The 15,580-nt window shown below is 37.9% G+C and overlaps 1 protein-coding gene across 3 annotated transcripts in view; it reads right to left on the bottom strand.

The window, feature by feature from the left end:
* Positions 1 to 15,580, bottom strand: part of dapk2 (death-associated protein kinase 2) — a 51,194-nt gene that overhangs the window by 730 nt on the left and 34,884 nt on the right. Inside the window, exons 10-12 of one of the 3 annotated variants that reach the window (XM_012966054.3) lie at positions 6,592 to 6,681; positions 2,203 to 2,286; positions 1,431 to 1,467 (exon numbers count right to left, since the gene is read on the bottom strand). In XM_012966054.3, the coding sequence (XP_012821508.1) occupies positions 1,431 to 1,467; positions 2,203 to 2,286; positions 6,592 to 6,681 (211 nt within the window). 3 annotated transcript variants of the gene reach the window in all.

Below are 15,580 nucleotides of genomic sequence, written 5' to 3'. Positions count from 1 at the left end.
CTCAGATCAGATTTGTAGACATATAAATATTGCTATATTAACAATTAACAAATACAGATATATTTTATATTTAATCTGCCTGTTGGAAAAGATTTGCTTTAGTTATTCAGGCAGAGCCTCCTGGGCCCGTACTTTATTAGGTGGGTATACAGTATGGGACATCCCTCAACTATCCTAGTAACGATGCCTATTACTTATTATAAATAAAGATATCACCAAGATGTCCTTTTTGAGTGCTGTGTCCCAAATTTAGCTTCAATAAGCTCACACGGGCTCTAGTTGTGAGAGATAACCAGAGAGATAACCAGAGGCAGTGTGAACCTATTTAAAATTTGGGGCACAGCACTCAATAAGGACATCTTGGTGAAGTTTTTCTAATTTATAAGCATCATTACTAGGCGGGTGCCCCATATTGTATGCCCACCTAATAAAGTATGGTCCACAGACACTCTGCATGACTAGAGTGTTTTAGCTCTCTTAAGTGACTGTTGATTACATCTCTAGTATTTGCACTATGTGAAAGTATTGGCACTATCAAATAACTATTTGCCATACATTTTACTTATGTGACACAGATATCTGTTTCGTCTAAAGCATTCCTCAATTTTATCACTTTTCAACAACAATATTTTTGGGATATTTAAGTTGACAGAGAGAGTAGAAATGAGAAAGCATTATTGCGTTTTACAATCCCTTTGAGTGTATATACAGTATATATATATGAATTTAATCTATAGGGGAATCATCTGAAATTTTTGAGATGAAGTTTAAGAATTGATGTAATGGTCTAAAGGAATTGCTGTTTGATCCTAATGAATTTTATGTGCTCTGTATTTTAGATCTGGCCGGCTAGTTTTTTTTTTTAGAAATTGTAATTTATTTAGATCAGAAATTTAGTGTGGGTTTTTTTTCAGCTGCATGTTTATTTAGTGATTTGTCCCCCAAGGGACCTGAGGGGATTAGTGGCTGTTAACCCTAGAGTGACCCAAAGTTATCACTACATCAACTTTGCTTTAATATTTACCCTAAACCTATCTCTGAACTCTAGAATGAGCATTCTGTAGCAGCCAGTCCTCATCCAGTGGGTCCTATCTGTACGATTACTGATGTGTACCTTTCAACTTAGGGTCCTCTCTCTTCTTCATTAAAGAGATGTTCTTTGCCTCACACTCATAGAATTATTTACATGTTTCCATTGATAGAGTCCCAAGAGGCCTAAATGTGGCTTTACCCTACACTAGAGAAGGGCTGTCCAGCCCTGTGAATTCTGAACATATTTTTTGTTTGTTGTCTAAATATTTCAAACTGCAAAATGCAAGCTACTTCATGTTTGGTTCTTGCAAAGTAGATAATTAAATTACCAGTACATAAACACTCTCCCTGCATAATAGACTTCTGTTTATCTGTGCTTTGGTAATTTAATTACTTACCTCGTATGGACCAAACAGAGCAGCTTCCATATTTGCCCTGTTATTTAGAAATAACAAAAAATATTTTTGAGATAGCAATACAATATATAAAAATTATGTTCAGCACAAGCTCTGTTTATTGACATCATGTTGAACAAGAGGGTTTACTGCCATTTAACAGCAGTATGGTAAGGATAAAATCCCAAACCCCCCTTCACAGTCAGAACATCTTATATATATAATTTACCTTCTTAACTTAGAATTTTGTTCGTATTCAAAACTGTTGTGCCACAATAATTAAGAAATAAGTTTCATGTCTAATTGGACAAAACCAAACAGTGAGAGAACAGATGCTTTGTGGGTGTTGTAACTCCATATAAGTTAATTAGTACAGAATTTGTGCTTGTTATTTCTTCTGCAAAGGCTTTCAATTAGGTTATTAAAATAACAAGCACACTGCTTTTATACTCTGAACGCAAATTATTCAAGTATGAACTGGATCACCAAGTCTGCCCAAGATCTGAATTGCAATGCCACATAGTAAACCTAATTCAAAACAAAAATATCTGTACAGCCTGCATTATTGTCCTAAATATAGTCACACATTGGTCAATTGCTTTGGCACAGGTCTAATAACCAACAGCAACCAATCATTGGTTGCTATGGGTAAGTAGATGTGGGCAAAGAAACATTTTTTCCATTACCCTACTAGAATGATAAGCACATCTGGTAAATCACACATATCCTACATGATCATCTTTACATCATCTAAAGGCTTATAATTAAGTATTACCTTAAAATCATCTTGGGTACTGTAGATTTTCTTTTTCAAAGAACGACTCAGATGATTGCAGAGAGACACAACACTATATGTAAGCTGTTATAAAAAAAATGAAACATTTACTTAAAATACATGACATCAGCAGCAGGCAATGGGTGGTACAATGTTAATTAGAAATATAGATCCATAAATAATGGCGCCAAATTGATGCAATGAGAAAAATTAATTTCAGTTGCCATCTTTTACCACAGAGTATGTTATATATGGCGCAATGGTAAGCAATTTTTTGAGTGGTCTTCAGTTTCTTATTGTTCATAATTTAAGAATTGAAAAACCCAACATACTGTTCTTCGACTTCAGCTTATTCTTCAGCTTTTTCTTCTTCTTCTTCTTAGCAACCCCCCATTTTCTAAATGCTACTCCTCCTACAGTTTAAGGGGTACAACACCCAAACTCTCCACACTTCTTCGCCCTATAATGGAGCAGGTTGCTTGTGCTTTTCTAAGCAATCCCACCCCCCCGTCGTTTTGTGGCGCTGCTCCGAACACTCCGAGTTTTCCATTAATTTTTGACAGGGAAGATTTACAAACTGCTCCCACTCTTTACACACAGCTTTAAAGTTACACCCCCCAAACTTGTATAAAATAATAATGGGGTCACCCCAAATGAAACAGCAACATTTACTGGATGACCCCAAAGTGGGAGGGGCCAACACCAGCCAATCAAATTTCACCCATTGACTTTTATGGGGAAATTGAAACTGCTGCCTACAGCTTTGAGGCCACACTCCCCAAACTTGAATCACATAGTCATGGGGTCAGCCTGAATGAAAATATGATTGTTGGATGCAGTGTCGGACTGGCCTACAGGGATACCAGGAAAACTCCCGGTGGGCCCAGGTGTCAGTGGGCCCTCCTGCTTCTAACTATTTGGCCTAATTCATGGTCATTTCTATTTCTCTATGGGAACAAATCAATTCAATATAAAGAAGAATAGATCATAGTATGTAAAGGTAAAAAAACTAGGAAAATATGTTGAGGTTGAGTGAAAAGTGGATGAAAAATAGTTTGGAGAGTGGGCCCATGGCCTATGGTTTTCTGGTGGGCCCCTGGCATCCCAGTCCCACACTGGTTGGATGCCCAAAAGTGGACAGAGCTGTGAGCAGTCAATCAGATTTTACCTATTGACTTGGTTGAAATTTAACCTGCTGCCATTCTCACAGTAATAACACCAGGGTCCCCAAAGTTTGCAGAGTTAGGCACCAGGTAACTGCAGTTCAAGGTTAGAAAAAGTGGGCGGAGCCACCAACAGCCAATCAGATTTCATCCATTGAATTTTATTGGTTTAAATTTTAAGTGCTGTCATTTTCACAATATTTATGCTAGGTTGCCCACTGTTTGTCACCCACCAACACCCACCAATCACAATTTACCTATTGACTTTTATTGGTTTCTAAAATCAACTGCTGCCAGTCTTTAACTATTAATTCTAGGGTCTCTAAATTTTGCAGAGTTAGTTACTGGGTAACTGCAGTTCCAGGTTAGAAAAGTGAGTGGAGCCACCAACCGCCAATCAGATGTTACTTGTTGACTTTCAGTGGGGAAATTTAAATTGCTGCCATTCAGACACTATTAAAACCAGGGTCCTCAAACTCTGAGTGGTTTTTACTATATAACTGTCGTTCAAGGTTAGAAAATGTGGGCAGAGCCATCAACAGATCAGATTTCATTTAGTGACTTTACATTTTTCAACCCAACATGAAGTTTGTTCTCAAACTTCCCTTTCTAGTTTGCTTTTCTATTCTGGGGACTATCTGGCCTGCAGCTGAAGATGCTGCCTGGTTGCTGGGACATTTTATTAACACTGGGCAACTTTGCAACTGGGGAGTAACCCATGGCAAGTAATCGCATTTTTGCTTTCACTGTTCTAGATGCAGCTGCCTGAAAAATTGGTTTGCTATGGGGTACTACCTATATACAAATCTGCCCAGTTTTGATAAATGAGCCCAGCTGAACCTGGTAACTAAAACAAAAATAAACATACCGACAGGTGTGTTATTTGTACAAGTACATAAAGTGAAATTTTATTTACACAACTTGTAAGCAGAGTTAATGTGGCCATACACAGACCTGTACAATATGGTTGACCTGTGGGGCAAATGTATAGATATATAATATGAGTGATGTAAGATTTTCTGTTGTTCTATTTAGAGAGCTGTTGCTCATCCTCACTTTCTTTTGGCCGACTGATGAAACTTTTACTTAATACATAAAATCCTCTATGAAACAGGATCACAAGATTTGCTGTTAAAAATGGCTCCCTAACTTGCCATATATACCCAAATCTGGATATGAATGTCCATCTTTAGTTTCATGAAGTAGCTATTAAGAACCTAAACCTCTATGCTAGCTCCTCATTCTCTTATAGCTGGAAATTAAATTAAAATTGACATAAACTCCTTTGGGGTCACTGTCATGCTGACGAACAATATAACTCAAGAGTTGAAGTTTTCTGCACATCCCATTCCTTGTACTCTGTATGGGAGCAAAATTTACATGTGGCTGAAGAGCATGCCGCCCATAAATTTAAGCCACCCTAGGCCCGGGCATTTGTGGCTTCGCCACAAATCCGGGCCAGATTCAAGCATAAGATTTGGACAGAAAGACTGCTTTGTCTAAATGCAAGAACATTATGACTTCCCTACTGACTGTACAGAAAAACATCTAATCAATTAAATGAGTAGAAAAAGAAGTAAAGACCTTATGTCTTTAAAGTTATTTGACTGAAAATAAAGCACCAGATGGGAGCTGGTATCTATTTAGTTTAAAAAGAATGGACAAATCCTGCCCTGCCTAGTGAGGTTACGAGAAGGGAAAAGGAGACATTTAAAGATAATACTAAACTAGCAGGCAGATGTGACTTGTCAGGAGACACATGTGCATCAAGTTCAGCCATAATGCCTATATATAACCTGCCTAACTGCTAGTTGATCTAGAGGAGGGCAAAAAAACCCTTCTGGAGCCTCTCTAATTTGGCACAGAGAGGGACAAAATTCCTTCCTGACTCCAACATGGCAATCGGAGCAGTCCCTGGATCAACTTGTACTAAGAGCTATCTCCCATAACCCTGTATTCCCTCACTTGTACTGAGAGCTATCTCCCATAACCCTGTATTCCCTCACTTGCTAAAAAGCCATTCAAACCCTTTTTGAAGCTAACTAATGTATCAGACAATACGACTGATTCAGTAAGAGAATTCCAAAATTTCACACAGTAAAAAAAACCTTTCCATATATTTAGATAAAACCTCCTTTCAGAATGGGTGCCCTCATGTCTGCAAAAAAATTAGAGAGATTATTATAATCCCCTTATATATTTATATATAGTTATCATATCACCCCTTAAACGCCTCTTCTCCAGTGTAAACAGACCCAACTTGGTTTGTCTTTCCCTATGACTGGGACTTTCCATACCCTTTACTAGCTTAGTTGCCCTTCTCTGGAACCTCTCTAACTTAATAATATCCTGGTTAAGCACTGAAGACCAAAACCGCATGTCATATTCTAGATGGGGCCTTACCAGTGCTCTGTAAATTTGAAGAATAACCCCCTCCTCCTGCAAATCAATGCCCCTTTAGAGAGGTCATACATGGCATGGCTGCCTTTTCTACTACTATGCTAATTTGGGCTGACAGCCCAAATGACCAGAACAGCAGGAAGAGAAGTGGCACTGTACTTCCTTATTTGCTCATGTAGTATAGATTGGCATATATGGGCATTAGCATTGGCAGATAAGATTTTCAAACATGCTCAATCAACAAACCGACCAACATCCCAAGTACATGAATATTAGTCAGGATCATCCAACTATTCCTGCTCTGATTGTGCTGAAATTGAACATGTATGGTCAAGAGTGTCTTCAAACAGAGCTGGAGAGTAGAATATAAAGTGGTTGGAGACCTCAGGGCAAATATGGCTTGATACATAGATGAATCTGTCAAAAACAAAGCTAAAGCTAAAAAAAAACAAAGCAACAATAAGTCAAATGCCCTGGCATTTCACCAGACAGTCTCCACTGTCCCAAAATGATAGGAAACAGGAAGGAGGTCACTGCCCTGTAGAGCTTGCAATCTCCCCAGCCAATAACCACATAAAAAATAAATTGCCCACTTATTGTCAGTGGCAGAGGAACCTAACATTTAAATAAAATTCTGCAATATAAATGATTTCAGAGCAACATGCTGTACCACAGAAATAAAAAGGTGTGTACCTAATTACATGGTTTCTGTTACTGACATTATACAATTACATGAACTGATGATCAAACAACACTTGCTACTGTAAGTGATCCCTTGTTTGCATTTTTTCTGTTATCTAAAGGACTTAATTCCAGATGACATTACCTTCCAGCGCCTCCGGGCATACTGCTTCCTGAAGTTCTCCAAATTTATCAGAGACCTCTTTCTCACCATAATCTGATTCTTGTCTCTTGGCTGCAAGTAAGAGAGTACCATATTAATAAATTAACACTTCTTGAAAGTGCAAGGAAAAGGAAGTAGAAATATCTGCTAGAGATACCTGTATGCATAATAGCTGGATCTAAAGTAAAAAAAAGAGCTTGTTTGGTGTATTCCTTCAATAGAAAATAGCTAAGCACATACAAATATTGTAAATTTAATTTCCCTTATTTGTGGAGGGCGGCACACCATAACACCTTTAATAATGGAATTCTTTTTATTTTAAAAGTAAATTAAAAGTAAGTCTAAAGGCATTCTTTTAAAGTACTTACTGCATATCTAAATTCCCAGATCCCTGCTTGCTTCTCTGAGATATGGTGCTGGCAGCCTACAGCAGTGTGAAGACTACAGTGACACTGAAATCTCTCTCCCCTTCCTGTAGGCTGCCAGCGGCAAAATGTTAGGCACCCCCAAGTGACTTCAATAGCCTACCTTTTACCCCGGGCTGGTGCCCCTGTTGGAAGAGAACAGCACCAGCCCGGGGTAGCAGCGTTCGCTTCCTCCTTCCTGTAGCGCTGCGCGCGCATGCGCAGTAGAGTGAAAAGCCGAACTTTAACAGAGAAGTCAGCTTTTCACTCTACTGCGCATGCGCCTGTCCCAGACAAACAGCAGCAGCGCGAGTAGGAAGGAGGAAGCGCTTACTACAGGTACCCCGGGCTGGTGCTGTTTTCTCCTAACAGGGGCACCAGCCCGGGGTACAAGGTAAGCGATTAAAGTCACCCCCCAAGTGACTTTGCCTTTCCTTCTCCTTTAAGGTTTCCTGTTCTAGTGATGTGAGGGCCAGTTGAAACCTGCTAAATCTGCCCGAAGCCAGTGCTCTTCTTATGCCTGCCCCAACCCAGAGGTGGGGAATTAGGGTGAGATCGGGGTAGACAAAAAGTCAAACCACACATCACAACCTTGACCCCCTCACACCAGCTATAGAACTTTAAAGTAGCACAGTACCAGAACTAGTAGCCAGTGAATGTTACGATTCAGACACGGATGTGGTTGGAGAGGGGGCCATTTTGTGGTGGCTATTATTTAAAAGCATGTGGCTTGAAAAGGAATATTGTGTTTAAAATAATATCAATGTCCCTTTGACAATAAAAGTTTAGGTTGTTAGTCTGTTCAGTATCTGAATAAATATAAGCACCATTGCTTTAAAAGCTTATATGTAGTCCTGTAACGGATATACTAACATTCTACAATCTATTCTTGGCTTCCTGTTCTCATAGCCTGGCCTTGAGAATAGCAGTTGGATTTGTTCCATAACTAATGAATTCTGAATGCTCTGACATCTGCAGAGAAATTACATTCCCATGCAGGCAACCCAATTCTTTCAACAATATCCACAGGACACCCCTAATCACAGAGTACTGTGTATATGGACCAGAGTATTCCGCTTGTAATGCATACATGTGTAAATTAAAGGGGCTTTTCAGAGGCATTTCACAAGGATTATGTAGCAACATTCCCCTATAACGAGGAAAACGAAAACATAGGGCTTTGGTGATATATATATTGGTGATGTATATAACTGCCTAGGACATACATTTGTTACACAGACTTCAGTGATGGTACATTGCTCTTATAATAAGCTGCAGAAGTGCCAATAATGAAATGATAACATATATTAATGGTTTCTCATTTATAACACTTTACCTTACATTTACAAATCCAATGTAGCACAGTTATTTTGTTATATTTATTTGTATATAGCACTGCTAAATTTATGCAGTACTGTACACAAAAAAATTCCAGTAGGAGTCCCTGGCCCACAGACCTTATAGTCTATGTAGCCATAGGTTTCTTCAATTTAAAATCATTGTGCATTTCCTAATATAATTAAGTAAAAGAAGCAGAAATGGCAAGAGGAAAGATATAAATATGAACAATCACTGCAGAACATTATCATTTTTATTAATGTTGATTTTCTAACTACCAAAAATGAGTTCTCTATTCTTAAGGTCTATAAATTATTGTGTGGTAATTGTGGTGCTACATACATAATCACCTACATAAATACTTGCACACAAGAAAAACTTCTACCTGTATTTGGCATACAGTTTATAAATGGAGGGGCAACAGTTTCACTAATGGTGACCTATCTATTCTCTTGTCTTTAACTAATAGATGAGCATTACTGGCTGCTCATACACTTAACTGCTAAAATAAATGAAATACCAACATATCTGGAACAACACAAGCCACCAAAACTGTTTCAGAAAGCCTTGGCACAATTTTAGTATTTGGAAACACCATTCTTTCAGAAGAAATTATTTTGTTAAATTGATATTGAAGATAAAATAGTCTCAATTGATTCTCTAGGAGTTCAGACATTCAGTTTTAACGGATATAATTAACATTAAATAGTAGTCATTCATATCCTGTGTACAGTAAGACCACAGCAGGATTGAATGCAGTACACTACAACCTAACCATAGTATAGGAGAGGTCCTTGAAGAGTGCTTCCATTTGCATTTTCTCCTAGGTGATGGCATATCTGTGCCAAAATCTGATAAGCCAGTAATTCTCTTTATCTTTTAGCAGTGGTAACAATATTTGTGATACTATTGTGCAACTGTGCCACCCCAGAATGTAATTAAAGCACATGCTTTTCTTATAGTTTGTTAACAGGTTTATATAACAGGTTATTAACAGGTTTTCTTTATTTTGACGCTGCTACAAACAATAAAAAGCCATTATTTGTACACAAAAAGAAAGAGAAAGATTGCCAACGCCCAGCATTAACATAACCTGAAAGTAGTTCCTTATTTTAAAGGCTACATAGCAGCTAGAAGTAATAATTGGCTACAATTTGTACACGAAACACAATAAAAAATCGCCACCACTTGGTCTAACCCACACTGTGAACTCCAGAATGTGGTTTAGACCGAGTGCTGCCAATTTTTTTCTGGGTCTCGTTTACAAATTGTAGCCAAATATTGCTTCTAGCCTCTATGTAGCCTTTAAAATAAAGAACTACTTTTAGGTGTATGTTAATGAGCTGGGGCTTAAAAGCTCCCTGCTTTCTCACTAGAGCTTCTGAGCTAAGGGTAGGTGCAACAGGGTCTTACTACTCAGTCACATTGTTTGCTGGGGGACTTTTTTTTAATTGCATCACAGACTTATAATGTTAATAAGCAGTGTAGGACTCATGTACAATAAGGGGCCTTGATGTTTGGTTTGGTACTAATACCTCATTTTTTGTAAACAACTGTTGTGCAAATACTTTTTTTTTTATTCTTGATATTTAAGATAAGACTCAAATGAAATAATTGCATTTAGTCAGAAAAACGTCAATCGCAATGAAATTAAATCACATTTTTCCATTAATTTTCAGTCTAGCTGTAAAATATTTGAACAAACTTTAAAAAAAGAAATAAAAAAAGAAATAAATTTGTCTTCTAAAGTCATGACTTGTAAAGCCACTCACCAGCTTACCAGTGGCAAGGTTTTTCATTCAAAAGTTTATTTTCTTTTTATACCTAAACCAGGGGCATTTTTAGCCCCTGAGCTGCCCAAGGCGGCTCTTCTGTCCCGAGGGCCGCATCGCTAGTGTAGAGAGAGCAATTGCACTCTCTGCACTAGCAGAGCCAAATTTCCGGTTTAAAAAATGGAAATTTGGCTCTTTTTGGCAGTTTGGCAATTTGTTGCCCCTGGTAACTTTGGGGGTGCTGACTCAAGTTGTCTCATGGTAGCAACGCCCCCGATCTGAACTTGAATATAGTCTCAAATCTGAAAAAAACAACTTTTAATAAATTTGCCCCTTAGTATGCTTAGTGCATCAATATGTTACTGAATCCAGAGGATTCTAATATTGGTTTAGTGGGAAGCTTAAACCCCCAACCCCTAAAATGACCCATAACCCCAAACGCCAGGTTTTACCTAGACAATTTACACCTATGCAATTTTGTCCTTTATGTCCTGTTTACTATTTCAGCTGTTCAACCTGGATATCTTAAAGGAGAAGGCAAGTCATTTTGACATTTTACTGCCAATAGATTTGCAACATTAGTGCCACCTAGAAGACTATATTTATTCAGCAAAAAAATGTACTATACCTGAGTAAAGAGCCCTAGTAGCTCCTTCTGATAGCAGCTGCCATTTTAGCTTTGGTCTTGGTAGCTTCCTGCTGCAGTTTTAGCCGCTGGAAGCTCAGATCACACATTCCTAATGGTGGATGAAGTGAGTTCTTATGGGAAGGGGGTGCAGGAGAAGGGAGGGGAAAAGGAAGAGAAAAGAGAACTGAGCAGACTCAAGCCCCAAACCAGAACGAGCCCTAAAAGAGAGGAAGTCTGATACCGAAGGAAAAAGGAGACAAGAAATCCCATGTTTCTTTTGATAGAGGACTCAGTGCTTCTAATTATGGCTGTATTTAAATAGACCTTTTTGATAAAGCTTACTTAGTTTTTACCTTTCCTTCTTCTTTAAGAAAATAAAAACACGTAGCTTACACAAAGCCTCCAACAATTCTTAACCTATATCTGTGGAAAAACACTTTTGCTTTTCGCATAAAAGAGAAAAAGGAATTGAAAAAAATATGGTCACAAATTTGCATGTTATGTAATGAACTTACTGTAACAGCAAAGAAGATCAAAATAGAAGGTATAAAATTCGTAGCCTAACAAACTTTTTTTTAACAACCATTTAGATTCAAGAAAATCATCCCATAACAACCCCTTTGTCTGCAATGTATCTAAATAATACAACTTTGACTAGGTAAATGTTCAGCTCTAGTAAAAAGTTACAGGTTTGTATATAGATTTGTAGCAACTAATGCAGCTCACAGCTGTAAAGGCAGGTCTAGCTTTAGGGTAAGGTTTATGTTGCTTAAAGATTTGCTGTTTAACATATTCCTCGAACTCTAGAACTATTACAGCTATAACTGTTATGACAGTCAAATATATATTTGCTGTTATGGGCTAACGTTATGTATTGTAAAGCGTGTTTTTAGGGAATATAATAAAATTCTTTTAGGGAATATAATAAAATTTACTAATGGAAAACATTTATAAGAATTAAAAGACTGTTATTGCATTGGAAAATTTTAATTGTGCATTTCGAATGTTTAAGACATGCTTGAAGACAGTGTAATTGTTAGCACAAAAATAACTTTTCATTAAGAAGCCTTATTTTCATGTCGCATGAAAGACAAAGTAATTTTAAAAGGTATATTACATTCGTTGAAAAGCTAAATTTTTGCAATGTGAATATTAATTCTCATCACCTATACTACATTCCCCCATTTGTGTTTGCTAACTTCTTGGATAAAGCTTTTGGGTTCTATAACTCACAGGGCAGTTGAAGGTAGCAAGTAAAGGTCATAGAGTAAGGTTACCAGATTTTCAAAGTGCAATCCATGGACACCTATATAGATCCAGTAACTCTCTACTCAAAGTCACAGCCACAAAGTTCCTTTTAATGAAAAAAATCTGGAAATAAATATCTTAGTATGATATCTACAGCATATGAGTAGGACGGTGAGCCAAAATAGAAACATTCTTGAGTCAATAGCTGCAGACAGGGACCATGTACAGGGACACTTCTCCAAAGAGACCAGAGTCCTAAAACATGAACTGATGGAAACCCTACCATTTTTAACATTTACAAATATATATTTGTTTATGTTGGTAAAATATAACTGGCAAACCAGAGTTATTATTATTATTATTAACATTTATTTATAAAGCGCCAACATATTCCCCAGCGCTGTACAATGAGTTAGCCCAGAGAATGGATGCACAGTGCAGCTGCAGCATGTTGCAACTCCATTGATCCACTGGGCTGCACTAAGCTGTCAGAAAATCACTTGCCCTGACCATTACAGCAAAAAGGGGCATGAGAGGAAAACTTAAAGTTAAGTTAAATTTTTCAATATTGGATATTTATTTGACACCTAACCCTGGCCACCAAAAAAAACTAAACCACAGAGAAAAAGATTAAAGCAGGCAGGTGCCCATTCAGAGACCCATAAACTTTGCAAAATTTGATGGTAGATCCCCTCATTATCATTAATTACAACTATTTTCTTAATCCTACCGTTCTATCCACCTACATCCCTACAATATAGGAATATGAGTTTGTCCTTTGATGAAATGTCAAATTACTAGTGTCCATAGGGCCCCCTTATGATCCAGGGCCTGGATGTGGTCCCAACCTATGCAGTTACAGACCTGCAGGTGAAGGGCCTCATTAACCACTGCCCCATGCATAGAGCACTTGTGCTGGACCAGTAGTCTGTGCAGGCTGTGTTCTGTACTTCATGCCTGTTTTTTTGCACCTTGAACTATGTACCACAATAATAAATGAGGTCTAAAATTTTAATTTTGGGGGCATAAGAGACCAAATGCAAATAAATACAAAATTATATATTAGGTTACACATAGGCAGGCTCCCCAACCCATAAATAGGACTATGCTAGGCGAATCCTTGTTTGAACAGACGCTCATAATACACGTAATATTTAGGAGTAGGGAGAAATCCAGTTTGCAAAACCCCTACAACATCCTACCCTTAAGATCAAGTTTTATAACATAGTGTGAACAGATCTATTTTTCTATCTTTTTAAGCATATAAAAGGTATGAAAATACTCTGCCATGCAAGTGTGTATATTATCACAATGGGTGTGGCATTTGTGAGCTAATGGATAATGGATAATGAGCATCATTGTATCCCAGAAGGAGGTGAAGTGCTGAGTCAGTGCTGGCAACAGTATGTTAAATGTGTGTGAACCTGTGATAATGTCCTGTGTTTAAACACTTATCCACATATGTAATAAAAGGCACTACATTTGCCCAGGAGCAGTAAACCATAGCAACCTTTTGAACATGTGACCAGTAAATGCTATCATCTGATTGATTGATATAGGTTAATGCGCCTGGGCAAACTAGGTGCCTTATATTACATAACCCCATTAAAGTCTACCCCTTTTTCAACACAAGCTCAGTGAATAGTGCCTTTGCTGAACCTATTGTTTGCCTATTGTTTTGTACATCAAAATCTACCCGTAACCTCTAGTGACAGGTGATTTCTATTACAGGTGCTTCTTCAAATTTAGGCTCTTCTTTATTGGCCAAAAACGTATGGAACAAAATACGTCCCATGAATTAAAATGTACTTCCATTATTCTAGCATGTTCATTGTGTTTTAGAAGCAAAGACTATTTAGCAGGATATAAAACAATCAGAACCTTTTTTACATTACTTGCTAATAATATAGAAACATAGTCTATTTCCTGTTTATGCTGCCTTTACCAACAAGTCATTATATACAATGCTGTATTAATATTTCCTTCTTCAGAATCCTGAGGCAGAATAGTCTTTAGGATCTTTCCACAATGGTACTTCTCGATGTGCTAATATTTGTAAAATCAGCATACAGTTTTTAAGGCTTTTGCAGGTTGGTGTGGTAGAATGGGGCAAAACATTATAATAAAAGCTGTACCATATGGAGAAGGATGCAGATAAAAACATTTCTATGTCTAGCAGCAGTATCCAAGCTTATACTGCAACTGCACTTTTTATTAATTCTAATACCCCCTATAGCTTCCCACCAGCTACTGGATACTAAGTGATCAAATAACATAGTAGTTTGCAGCCGTACAGAAAAACATCCAAGCAGTGGTATTTTAGAGGATTTTGTTGGTTGTATACTTGTGTTAGTGCTTTAGGTGATCTTACAAATTTTAGTTACATCTGAGAGTCAGTTATTTGAATCTTTAGACCCTCTAAAAGATCCTGACTGCAAGAGCCATTAAGCAGGTCCATGAAAGATTCATTCAAGTCCCTGGTGAACACAGATGCAAAATTTCCACCACAGTATCCAGCATCTTCCCCATGGAATCCATCCACTAAATCCTGGATCAGCTGTAGATCTTCAGACAGTTCCTGTCTCATACTGTCATACCGTGACTGCAGGTCTGCGTATCTTCCAGAAAGGCTACCAAGACCAGATTGCACTGAGGATATGTCATAATGAAGACTCCTTTTCATGGATTCCACCTTTCGGTATTCGTAACGTAATTGAGAGAGTTCATGTCTAACATTCTCATTCTCCTCCTTATACCAAGTCTCCTTCTCATTGTAAATTGAAATAAGAGCCTCTACATCTTCTTGTAAAGAGTCATAGTTCATGGCTAATGTGCTGAATTCATTCTCTGCACTGGATAGATCTTGTACAACCTGTGCAAACCTCTCAAAGTTGACATAGGTGTTGTTAGGTGGCATACTGGAGTGGGATTTCATAGTGTATTCCTTTAGCCTCTTAGTCTTTAGCTGGCGAACAGCTGTTCTTTTTGTGCCATGTATTTTCGTTTCCTCTTTCGACTGGAGTGTCTTCGGGCAGGAAAGTAGGATATTAGAGTCCAAAAACAACACCAATGATGACTTAAAATTAAAGTGCATCATCTCATGCCAAGAACACACCAACCATTATGTAATATTTGCCATAGTAATAATATGCATTGTACAACAACATGCTGTGCATCATCAAGAGGAAAAAGATCACACATTGTTGCAAACATTATAAATTGGGTACATGCTTACATCACAGTGTTTAGCAAACACAGTGTTACCTATGAATGCAAATGAGTTTTTAGTAAACAAAGTCTGTCAGTTTCTGCGTGGCTAATTTCTCATAGTTGTCCACCAACCAGAGCTGGGATTTTATATAGGCCCTGGCATTTTAAGCAGAAAGAGGCCAAAACAGCAAAACAGCCCCCCACCAGCCCAACAAGTAGTGAGTGTCTATGGCATTTTAGAATAGCCCCTCTGGCATTTCACAGAATCCACAGATTGCCAGTCTGGGCCTGCCCCTGACTCTAATTCTAAACTGGCACTGGAAGCAATTTTCCACTATTACAAACCAGTTTATTGATTCTGCAGGTAAAGA

This window comes from Xenopus tropicalis, chromosome 3 (genome assembly GCF_000004195.4).
Source record: "Xenopus tropicalis strain Nigerian chromosome 3, UCB_Xtro_10.0, whole genome shotgun sequence".
NCBI lineage: Eukaryota > Metazoa > Chordata > Amphibia > Anura > Pipidae > Xenopus > Xenopus tropicalis.
Note: the sequence above shows the minus strand (reverse complement) of the source record. Positions and strands in the feature narration are given on the sequence as shown.